This window comes from Python bivittatus, unplaced genomic scaffold (genome assembly GCF_059951505.1).
Source record: "Python bivittatus isolate LINGU-HERP-01145 unplaced genomic scaffold, Pbiv_v1 ctg000070_np1212, whole genome shotgun sequence".
In the NCBI taxonomy this organism is placed as follows: domain Eukaryota; kingdom Metazoa; phylum Chordata; class Lepidosauria; order Squamata; family Pythonidae; genus Python; species Python bivittatus.
This window is the reverse complement of record NW_028277034.1, coordinates 19,422,195-19,434,684: the sequence shown is the minus strand read 5'-3', so window position 1 is coordinate 19,434,684 and position 12,490 is coordinate 19,422,195. Positions and strand designations below refer to the sequence as shown.

The 12,490-nt window shown below is 38.8% G+C and overlaps 1 protein-coding gene across 4 annotated transcripts in view; it reads left to right on the top strand.

Annotated features, from left to right (window-relative positions):
* Window positions 1-8: 8 nt before the first annotated feature.
* LOC103061691 (uncharacterized) overlaps window positions 9-12,490 on the top strand; it is a 72,210-nt gene continuing 59,728 nt past the window's right edge. For 2 of the 4 annotated variants that reach the window (XM_088132726.1, XM_007436464.4), the window contains exons 1-8: window positions 9-186; window positions 1,924-2,024; window positions 3,761-3,830; window positions 6,475-6,605; window positions 8,178-8,263; window positions 9,492-9,591; window positions 10,970-11,013; window positions 11,261-11,338. In XM_088132726.1, coding sequence (XP_087988852.1) covers window positions 9-186; window positions 1,924-2,024; window positions 3,761-3,830; window positions 6,475-6,605; window positions 8,178-8,263; window positions 9,492-9,591; window positions 10,970-11,013; window positions 11,261-11,338 — 788 coding nt within the window. Of the gene's footprint in view, window positions 187-473; window positions 1,167-1,923; window positions 2,025-3,760; window positions 3,831-6,474; window positions 6,606-8,177; window positions 8,264-9,491; window positions 9,592-10,969; window positions 11,014-11,260; window positions 11,339-12,490 lie in introns of those variants that run through there. The other 2 variants (XM_088132727.1, XM_088132725.1) reach the window with 2 other exon arrangements.

Sequence of the window (12,490 nt, the reverse complement as noted above, 5' to 3'; positions counted from 1 at the left end):
AAGACACCATGACCTGCCGCGCGTTCGTGGGGCTTCGGGCCGCCGCCGCCGCCGCCGCCCCCCGGCTGTGGGAAGGAAGCAGCCGTAGCTGCAGTCGCCGTTGGAGCAGCGAGCCGGGCAGCCCTCAGCCGCGCGCGGTGCGGATCGGCTGCGCCTCAGGCTTCTGGGGAGACACGGCCGCCGCAGGTACTTCCGAGGAAGCAGCGCTAGGGGCAGGGTCGGCCGCAAAGCGCAGGCCCTTTTCTCTACGTCCGTCGGCAGGCAGCTCCTAGGGCCGCCTGTATGGCGAGACCTCCGCAAAGTGAACGTTTCGAAAAAGCGGGGGACAGAAAACGCCCTCCGCCCCACTCTCACGTGCAAAGGTTGGGGAGAGAAACCGCCGGCAATACAGAACAGGCTGGCTTTCGAATACACACCTACACGCATGCGCCTTAAGACCTTTCGCTTGCGTCCTCGATGATTCCGCCTCCTGACATAGCCACCTACATTTATGCCATCGTGAATCGGCCCGACTTTACGGTACTAAAAGTATCCCTAAGAAACCACTTTCGTATTCTTCTGTGTCACGCGCATTTCCACCATGGGCCCTCCGATGGGTCCCCTTCCGCAAACATTCCATTGCACTTTATTGTGACTGGCACCCTAAGTTGAATAAAAGAACTGGCGTGTTGAACTTTGGAAAAGCCAGAACTCAAATCTTTCCATAGCCCAGAACTTTCAGTCTAACTTTCTTCACATGCGTGATCTGAAAATAAACTGGAGTAATGCCTGCCCACTTTCATCTCTTGGAGCAGTTTGGGAGAGTTGTTGAAGGATTAATCATTTGCTTTGTATAATTCTTAAACCTCTGAAAGAGCGAATGTTCACCTTCAACGGGATGGTTTTCAGAGGGTGCAAAATAATTTGAACCCAGAAGGGAGGATCTGTAGAAGGGAGTCTAACGACACCGTGAGTAAACAAGAAGCAAAGCAAGAAGCAAAGCCGAAAGCGCCGTCCTTGTCCTTTTTAAATAACACGCTGGTGAATTCAGGAAACAGTAAAACGGGAGAAGGCAGTAATGTTGGAACTGTGTGTACAATATAAGCAAGTCAAACGACGTGCACGATGCAATTTTATAACCATCTTCCTAAGAATGAAAGGTGAAGTTCATAAGAATAATTTCTCAGGTTAGCGTGCACAAAATCTAATTGTGAAAGCCGATTGTCCTAGGCAAAACTCTTTAAGCCAGAGTTTTTCAAACTTGGCAGTTTTGAGATGTGTGGAGGTCAACTCCCAGAATAGGAATTCTGGGAATTCAGCTCCACACATCTTAAAGTTGCCAAGTTTGAAAAACTCTGGCTTTAAGCACCGAGGCTTACACCCAAAGAAGTGGATTGGTTGCAGCTAATAGCACATTTGATGGGGCGGGTATAAGCCCTGTTAAATCCCATCAGATTTACTAATAACATTCACAGGGCTAGGCTGTAAATTTGAGACAAAACTACTGGCATGTATCTTAATGAAAAGTCTCATGAATGTATTGCCGTCGCTACATCCACCTTGGAATTAAAATTACAAACCAGTCAGGAAGCCTTGAGCTTTGCCATTTGGGTTTTAAATATTAAATCCTCTCATGTGGGAAGGGGTATATGTACATCTATCCTGAATTACATTTTTATACTCATTCCATATAACACAGGGATGAGCAATTTTGGCCTTTATGTATTGAGAATTCAGCCATTTGTTATGGATGGTAGAAATTCTTTTTTATCGTGTGAAGGAATGCAAGTGATAAACTGTTGTTTAAGGGTAATGTCTAGATCTTTATATGTCCACATTAAGGTCCGTTTTCAGCACAGTATTAATGCTGTTTGTTTGATGAATGGCCACATTCCTGATTTGTTTTCTATTTGTAATACTTTTCTCTTGATTTTCTGTTATTAGTTCCTCAGCTGCTCTATGGGGGGAAGCTGGATTTCCTGGTTTTTGATTACCTTTCTGAAATTACAATGTCTTTACTAGCTAGTGCCAAAGCCAGATCTCCGGTAAGTAAATTTGCATTTTTTGGAAAACAAAAATTAGAAAGAATATCCAGTCTATTGAACTATGAACTATTAGAGTTGTAAGATTTCTTTAGCATATCTGTAATTGACCTGTTTGTTCAGAATTTTGGAAATGGTAGAACAGTAAAATTTGCAATAAATATATCAGTTATCTTAATTACTTCAATCTAAAATGCTTTTTCTCTGCAGCTGTAACTAGTATGTATTATGGTCTGTATTTGTAAATTATTCTTTAGCTCTTTCATTTCTTAAGGACAGCATTTATATAAGTTTCTCCCTCAACTGAACAATTCAGAAATATTCCTTGTGGAATCAAAATGCAAAAATCTATGCCCAAGTGAAAAATATGCTTAGGGCTTTAAGAAAGAAGAGTAAGACTGAATTCTAACAAAACCAGAGCCACTTATATCATTTCAAGGAAATTATTCCAATGTATTTTTGTTACATTGGAATAATTCCCTTGAAATGTTATAATGATATATAGTAAGTGATATATATGAAGTGATAAAATGATATAATTATTGTTTCAATGTATTTTTATTACAGAAAGCCAGTTTGGTGTAGTGGTTAAGACATCGGGCTAGAAACCAGGTGACTGTGAGTTCTAGTCCTGCCTAAGCACAAAGCCAGCTGGGCCAGTCACTCTCTCTCAGCCCTAGGAAGGATGCAATGGCAAACCACTTCTGAAAAATCTTGCCAAGAAAACTGCAGGGAATTATCCCAGCAGTTTTAGAGAATTGGACCCAATTGAATGGATTTTTAAAAAAGAATTATTACAGGAAATGTTATGGTGGAAACCAGATTCTCAACAGCAATTAATTTCACTGTTCAGAAATAATTAGCTGCAGAAGCCTCTGGTTTTCTACTAAGAAATGCCAGCCATAAAATGTTCTCTGGGTTTTGGAATGAATCTCTTTGAAATTGTAGTGTTAAATGCAAAAAAGGAATACCTAGAAATAGAGAAGATCTTTGCTGGTGATTTGGTATGTGACCTTCCCAGTTTAATTTCAGCCATTTCCCTACAAGTGACTTGCAGCACGTTTTGGAGTCATCCAGTCTTTGTACTGATATAGCAGTAATGAGCCCAGGCTTTTATATCATCTTAACAATGATGGGTAACATCATAAGAAGCTGTAAATCACTATAGGGGGAATGGCTCTGATGCTTTAGAATGAGAGTTACCAGCTTGAATATCGATCTTTAAATGGCTTCATGCATGCATAGGCCTGTGGAAATCAATACACAACAGTTCATTTAACTCTATTGGATTATCTGCCATTGAAAAAAGTGTTTTATTACATTGTGCAGGTTCAGGAATGTACTAAAGTTTGCAGAATAAGGGACTGTCTTCTTCCATTCTGCTTTCTTATGCATGCCCTAAAACCTCCCTGGAGCAAGGGTGTTTGAGATGGACTGATTGTAGGGAAGATGAATTTGTTCTGCTGGGAGATGATTTTTTAATTACTGGAATGATGCAATTTTATAAAATCTGCAGGGTATTGATATTATTAAGGTTTAATTTCAGCTGTCAGTTGCAGAACAAACTAGTGTGAAATACAGTACAGCTTTTCTTTTTTAAAAATGGAGATTTTGTTTTGGAAAAAAAATGGAAACTTTATAGCTGCTTTAACTGAGATGGGTTTTATGGCACTATAATGAACAACATGAAATTATATATTCTCTGATAAAAATGGTTGGATTTTTTTTTTTAATTTTAGGATTTGGGATACACTCCTGATTTTGTATCAACTGCAATGGCTCCTTATATAAAGGACATACATCGGAAAGGTATGATGGGGGCACTTTTATATTTTAAGCAGAAGTCATAATTTTAGATTATATTGATAATGAACTAAGAAATCACAATTACTCTTTTTCTCCCAATTTACATTTCTGAAATATTGTATTTAATTTAATTATCTGAAGATAGCTGTTATTACTGATGATGATTCAGTGGGAGAGGTATTCCAATATTTTGTAAAATGCTGATTTATTACACTTGGGATTTTCACTAAGTTTGGTACAACAATAACAGTTATGTTAGATACCTCTGAATCATTTAGCCTCCAGGTTCAGGATAGTCCATAATTGGGGTCCAGAATTTCTGCCAAGATGTTCCAGATTGGCTTCAGTTTGGCAGAACCGAAAGCTAGAACAAGGCCTGTGTGAATGTCACCCCCACTCCCCTCCTCCACATGGCCAGTGTCCCAACCTACCGGTTGATATCCCCTTTTCATTTCTTACCTCATATCCAGTCTGCCCACCCACTGATCTTCCATCAGCTTCCTTACCTCTTTGCTACCAAGCACTGGATATTCAAGCCACCATCCCACCCCTCCATCTTCCTTTTCTTAGTGCCCCAAGACACTGTTACCCAAGCATGTCCCATCCAAGCTTGCCACAAGCCCCCCTCATCTTTCAAATTCATTTTTCTTGCCTCCTAATTGCTACTCAAGCACAGCATACCCAAGCTACTGATCTACCATCTTATATTTCCAGCAGCTTTTTTTTCATACCTTCCTGCCACCACCATCATCCAAACGTGGCATATCCAAGCCACTTATTCATTCTTTATTCTTCCGTTGCCCCACTTCCTCCTGATGTCAAAATTGTTTTTTTTTTCTCCCAGATCCAGCTAAACACTTCCTCCTGGAACATGTGTTTTGTGGGTCCATGTCTGGTTGAAACACACATATCTCAGTTTGGACGCATACTTCCCCAAACTAGCTGTTCCATCCATGGGGCAGCTCATATATGGAACATTCTGTGTATCCGTGATGTGCCTGGTTGCTACCTTCTCTTTCCATAAAGCAGTTTGATTTATTCTCTGACTTGTTAATTCATAATTTTCCAGTTCAAATACAAGAAAGGATTTCTAACTTAATATAAGCTGGGATCTTTGTGTCAAATCTAGTTTTCTGATGGAAAGAAGAAGTGTGGAGTCCTTGGAGTTCTCTGAGCTTGGTTGTTTTCTTGCAAACATTTCGTTACCCGGCTAGGGAACATCTTTAGTGCCTGAGGATGTTACCTAGTCGGGTAACGAAACCTTTGCCTAGCTGGGTACAAAACATTTGCAAGAAAACAACCAGCTCAGAGAACCCCAAGGACTCCACAGTTCAACCCTGAGCTACACGTATTCTCTTCTGTTGGAAAGAAGAAAGTAGTAGGACCAAAGCTCTCAGTCCTAACAATTGTTTCTAAAATTCTCTTTCAATGTATAAAGAAAAATTCTGGGTGCAATCATGAGGTATATAAGTGACTATTTTTAGTCCAAACAGAACAATCTGTTACAACAATTTATAGTAACTTGATTGTTTGTTTGTTTGTTTATTTCTGCAATTTGTTTAGCTGCCCTTCTCAATCCAAGTGACTCTGGGCGGTGAACAATTTCAATAATTAAAACCATTAAAACAATTACAAATTATATATATAGGCAGCCGACAGTTCTCATAAAAATTATGTAAAAGGCAACAGTGCAACCAGGTAATGGGGCCCCTGACACTTTCAGGACCCCAGACCTGGACACATAGCCAGGTTTTTAAAGCCTTACGAAAGGCTAGCAGGGTTGGGGCCATCCTGAGCTCCAAAGGAAGAATGCTCCAGAGGGTAGGGGCTGCTGCTGAGAAGGCACTCCTTGTGGTCCCTGCCAGTCGACATTCCTTGGCTGATGGGATCTGCAGCATCCCCAATCTACTAGACCGAATTGGACGGGTAGAAACTATTGGGAGAAGACAGTCCCTTAGGTAACCCAGTCCCAAGCCATGCAGGGCTTTAAAGGTGACAACCAGCACCTTGAATTGTACCCAGAAACACATTGGGAACCAATGCAGCTCCCATAGTAGTGATGTTACATGTGCCGCATATCCAGCACCATTTATGCAGCCGCATTTTGCACCAGTTGAAGCTTCTTAATGCTCTTCAAGGGCAGCCCCATGTAGAGCATGTTGCAGTAATCCAAACGGGAGGTAATAAGGGTGTGAGTGACCGTGAGGAGGGCCTTCTGGTCCAGGAACAGGCACAACTTGCGCTCAACCTGAAGGTGTGCAAATTGTATACAAATATGTATATAATTTTACATATACTGTAACAGTCTGAGCAGCTTAATGAGAGAAACCAATTTACAGTAAACCTTTGATTTAATAGATTTCAGTTTAGCAGACTCTGAATTTAATAGATAAAATACCTTGGATACAAAGTTGTCTGGTGAATCAGGTTGGACAATCTTCACTACTTCTCAGAATGGATGTTCATTGTTAACAGGAAAATAGGTTTTCTTATGGATGAGAATGTTTTGGGGCACAAAAAATACAGTTTGCTATTTAATGGGCAATTGGCTTTAACAGACAACTGTTCTCACTAGTCTCTTAAATTAAGGGTTTGGTTGTATGTTTTAGGTATGTGTCCACTGTCATGAAGCTTTAATCTGGTTTAGGTGTTCGTGTTATCAGTAATGCTGGTGGAATGAATCCACTCGGATGTGCTGCTGCTCTTCACCAAGTTGCCAGAAATGCTGATGTTGACTTGAAGATAGCGGTTATTATTGGTGATGATTTGATGGGAGAGGTATTCCAATATTTTGTAAAATGCTGATTGATTACAGTTGGGAATTTCACTAAGTTTGGTACATTAAAAACAATTATGATCGTTATATACCTCTGAATCCTGATCAGTCATGGTATTTTCATTAAACTCTCATTCCCCAACTTGCTACCTTTTAGATGAGTTGTTACCACAATCACTGAAATTCCCCAATACAGAATATCAGGAGATTGTGGAAGACTACGTTAAATAATTTTTCATCAGCTATGCACAAACTCAATGAATGGTATGGTCCTAAATTCTGTTTACTTTTTAATAAAGCTAGATATACCATTAAGAAAGGGACTATAATTGATAACAGTAGAATCTTCTGCATGTGTACCTAGATGAGGTTTATTGGTAAGTCTGCGTATCACTGCAACTTAAATACCACCTGCAATAGCACTATGCTTTTTTGTGTTGAACTCCACTCCTTATCATCTCCACCTTTGTTAAGATGAATACAAGAGCCGATTGCAAACAATCTGACATGACTCAATATAATTTCTGCAATTTATTCCAATATCAATTGTGTATGAACTGCAAATGCATTGATATATTTATCAATAGCAACTACTATGCAAGCAAAATCAAATACAGTGGTACCTCGGGTCACGAACGCTTCTGTTCACGACCAATTCGGGTCACGAACAGCTCCGTTCACAAAATTTTGCCTCCATTTGTGAACGCCGGATCAGGTGACGAACAGGATCCGCGGCCATTTTCCCTCCCGTGACACGTGGTCATGGCTTCCTGTAGGAAGGGGGACTCTCCCTCCAAGCAATAACCGCCTCCCCACCCGCCTTCCTGTCCTCCACGCCAGAAGTCGCGACGAGCAAGGTTAGCGTTCTCTCTCTTCGTACTGTACTTTGTGTCATATTTTTGTGGTTTAAAAAAAAATATACATATGGTTCAGAATGGATTAACCATAATTACATTGAACCTTATGAGGAAATTTGATTCGGGACGTGACCAAAATCAGTTGGCAACCAAATTCAGAGGGGTCAGAACGGATTAACTGTATTTACATTGAACCTTATGGGGAAATTTGATTCGGGTTGCAACCAGAGTCACGGAACGAATTAAGTTTGTGAACCGAGGTACCACTGTATAGTAGGTTTGTTTCCAGCTGCTCACTTGCCTAAATACAGTGTTAAATTCAGATAAGCGGATATAGTAGTTCTCAATAACTCTTTCTGTGTCTCTGTCTGTGGCTTGTTCATGGTTGAAAAGGATTGCTCAGATTACAGTTTAGTAACACTTCAGGCTTCATGGCAAACTGGGGAAACAGGAAAGTATTTTGTGAAAACGTGATAGAAGTTTATTGTTTCTTTGAGATTCTTTAAATTATGTAGTTTCTTTAGTTTGTTAGTTAAATATTGAATGCTTTTCTAAAAATGTAGACTTGTGCTGGTTAGTGTTTCATAACTGAGAAGATTTTGTTTTTATTAATATTTAAAATATGTACATAACATATATTGTGCTGTATATGTCTCGGCAGTATACAATTAATACTTTCATATTCAATTCATAAGTTTGTTTTGTTTTGTTTTACAGTTAAACAACATAAAAGAAACTATTATAAAAGGGGAGAATGGGAAACTGTTTCCAGAAAACGTTCAGAGCATGAACGTATATTTGGGGTATGATCCTTAAATACTTATTTTGTAAAAAGTTATCTGAGAAAGCGCTGTATAGTGTGCATTTATTTATCTGCACTGGGTAGAGTCTTTTAATTTTTGAGCCAAACTAAAAAATATTGTTTTAATTTGTGAGATGGTTTGCTTAATGAAATGTGTGCAGTCTCTAGTGTAAAAGTCAAAGAGCTATGATAAATCCACTGCAGACGGAGTGCATACTAACTAAGTAGTGATGCTATGATAATCAAACTGAAAAGAAGGAATACATTCTCTGATTCACATTTTGAGAAAACTAGAAATGCTTCATTAAAAAAATCTCTTTAATTCATCTTGTTTAGGTTATAATCTGTGAAGTCATTCTTTCTAAAGAATTTTAAAATACTCACTTTAGGTATTTATTCCTGCTGGTGCTGACTGAGATTTGCAGTGTCTTTAAGCATATCATGTATTTTCATCTTCAAAGTCATTTTGAAAGTTTCATGGAGAACAGGACAAAAAGAGCATAAACATAATGCACGCTTAGCTAAGCTCAGCAAGCCAACCAAATAGTGTCTTTTCTCCCCCAAAATCTCTGTGCTGATGTAGTTTTAATTGGCTGGTTAATCAGTGGCTCTTTCAAACTTCTGAGTGCATTTTTTAGGGAAAAAAGAGTAATTCAGTACTTTATGATGTGCTTAGTTGGATTGTTGAGCTTTGTGTGTTTATTGCATTCTGTGGATTGTCATGTATACTACTGTTTGTGGAGCCATCATAGTTTGTTTGAAACACAAAGATGCTATGATGGTTGGTTGGGCTGATTACTGAACTTTAGTGTGTCTGCATGCTCTATTCACGGTCTTGAGTATTTTGGTTGCACTCCCTAGTGCCAGTTGTCATAAAGACATACTTGAACTTGCTGGTTTGGCTTGTTTTCTTCAGTTCTTCAATCCCTTTGGCATTTCAAGATTAAAAATAAGCCTTTTTTTTCCTGAGAAGGAGTATGTACGTGGCTCATGATTGCTCCTTTTTTGTCCTGTACCGGGCTGAATGTTTTACACTGTTAATGAAGATAGGCAGGAAGGGAAAGCTTTTGTATTTTCCTGTAGAGCTCTCTCCTGGGAAGGAGCACTTTGCTATCTTTGTTTTGCTAATGTTCTCACTCCAAGTAGAAACTGCAGTCTTTGTTATTTTTGGCAGCCAGAACCTGCCAGGCTACCTAAGATTTTGATGGGTAAATATATTGTTTTTTCAGTGCAAGACCAATCAGCAGAGCTCTTGATCTAGGAGCAGATGTTGTGGTGATTGGAAGATGTGTTGACAGTAGCCTTGTGTTGGGACCACTAATTCATTCTGTAAGTGCGGATCAATATTTTTAAAATAATTTCGTTTTTACTAGTCATTTTACTTAGTTATTTAAATACCAGTTATCTTTATGAATTTTTATACAATTCCAGCTGTTTTTCTCTACAGTCCTTGAAACCAAGCACTAATGCATTTTCATTATAATGTGGCTCTTGTTCTTCCCAGTGTAATAGGTAAAAATCATTGCCTTTTTGCTGCCTCTTGACTTGTCTTTCCCTCCAGCAAAATCACACACCTGAATTCACACAGCCATCACCGATCCCAGCAATAACAATCCACAGTGATTCCTGCAACAGCAAAGCTACAACATCTACTACATAGGATGCAAGTTTCTCTTTTCTTCCCTTCTCTTTTCTTCTTTTCTTCCTCTTTCCAGCTCACACTCCCCATGCCCCCAACCCTGATGCAACTGTTAATTCAATTTCTGAAATATACAGAACTTTTAAGTTTGGGACTGAGACATGTTTCTTACAGTTTTAAAAAAATAGTATGGTACACATATTTCTTTTTCTTTTTACCAAGAAAATCTAATTCAAAGAGAGATTTTCTGTTAATGCTATTTTTCCATTCTGCATTTTAAAAATATGTGCTGCTTTTCAAAATAATATAATTACTTAACTTTTCTTTCATTTGGATTACCTTGACTACAACTTGCAAATAATTTCGCTTACCACAAGATGGCAGAAATGGTCAACTTAAGAAAAAACAACCAAAGAACATTTTTGAATTAAGTATTTAGTTAATTAACATCCAGAGCACTGAAGTATTGTTTAAGATGATACCAGTACTTTGGTATAGTTAATTTGCAAAATGAACAGTTCTGAAAAATCTGATGGTGGAGGTTTTTTTTTTTTTTGCCTTAGAAACCACAAGTTCTTTATTTTTATTTGATATTAACAAAGTGGGGTTTGAAACAGTTTTGCATTGGTCCTGTTTAAAGATACAGGGAAGTCCATATATATGAAATATTGCATATATGTGATATTACCTTCCTCCTTTACCTTTGCTGGTCTAATTGTGAAATGTACAATCTAAATCACAGACAATACAGTCAGGCTCAATGGATTGTGGGGTCACTAGAGCATTTTCTCTGCTTACTGTATGAAGTCACACAGGCAATTTATACAAACGGGAAAAAGAAAATTGGATGGATTATGAAAGGGTAACATATAACATGGGTAACATATTCCCATAATGCCTCTTTCGTATTGTCTACAGGTGAGCATGCATAAAAAGGGAAACTGGGAAATACCTGAGCTTTCATGAGCCTTTGGGAATCTGTTGTACTCTGTGATTTTATGTGATTTTTAACGTTCAGCTCACTATTTAATTCTATTTCACTTAATATTTTAAACATTATTTTTCTAGTTTGGATGGACTAGAGATGAATTCAACCTATTAGCATCTGGAAGGTAAATGTCATCTTTGTTTCAGAAAATACCAAATACTGTTAAAATGATACAAGGGTCAAAATCCCTGAAGTTAGTTAGTTAATTAGTTAATTAATTGATGATATTTCAGGGTTGGTTTCAATAGGATATCAGATTAGATTGTAGTAAAGGTTTCTTTGTCTACACACTAAAGATTATACACTAGAAACTCTCAGTAGATATTAAGTTTTTAAAACTCAGTTCAATAAGATTTAAATATGATTTTCAGTCTTGCAGGTCATCTGATTGAATGTGGTGCTCAGTGTACAGGTGGAATATTCACTGACTGGCACACTGTGCCAAACTGGTATGTTTATTCTTCTTTAAGATATGTGATGATGAACTGAAATTTGTTGTTGTTGTTGTTTAGTCGTTAAGTCGTGTCCGACTCTTCGTGACCCCATGAACCATATTGCGCCAGGCTTCCTGTCCTTCATTGCCTCCCTGAGTTTGCTCAGTTTCATGCTCAAACATTGTCCATGGGGTTTTCTTGGCAAGGATACTGGAGTGGGTTGCCATTTCCTTCTCCAGTGGACCACATTTTGTCAGAACTCTCTGTCATGACCTGTCCGTCTTGGGTGACCTTGCATGGTATAGCTCATGGCTTCACTGAGTTACGCAAGCCCCTTCACCACGACAAGGCAGTGATCCATGAAGGGGGAACTGAAATTACATTACAGTAATAGCAGTTTAGGAGATTTAATCCAGCCCGATACTGGGTTCGTTTTCACCCAGTGCAATGAGCCATAAATCACACAGAGTCGAGGAAAGTGAATTCCAACACTTTATTTCTGCACAGAAACAAAGAGGTGCGCTCGGGACCCAAGTCCAAACTGAGTGCCCTTCTTGAAGCCAAAACCATCTTTTATACAGTTTAAACAAGGAAGTAATAAGCTGATTGGTATATGTCTTAGACATGCTCACGAAAGCATTCTATCACATAATAGTCCGGGGGGGGGGATATTAGCATATGAAATTTCCACCTCTGGGTGTGCTTTTTAGCATGCTAATGATACACTTTTGTTCACCTCTGGACCCTTGTCTGGACGCCTCTAACCGCACTGGAGCTGAATGCCCTGTCTCCTTTTTTTATTCTAGTCAGCTAGTCCATGTATGGAGTGTTTGTGGTCAGCCTACAAAGTCTTTGTGGTCAATTTTTCTAGCCCCGCTAGCAGGTTAAGGAAGTGCTGATTGTTAACAAGCAAAAGCACAGACAAAGTGATTACAATGGAATAACTCTAGCTGAAGCTAATTAATGGCTTACAAAAGCCTCTAGTAGTTTGTTAATAAATTGATTTAGATGGCCCTCAGTTCCATAACAGCTACAATAATGATAATGATAATTACCCAAGAGTCGGTCTTTTCTCAGTGTATAAATAGTTGAAAGGTGCTTTTGATACACTTTAGTAGAAGAGTATTTTGTAGTATATTTTAAAACTGTAGATTGCTGAGTGATAAA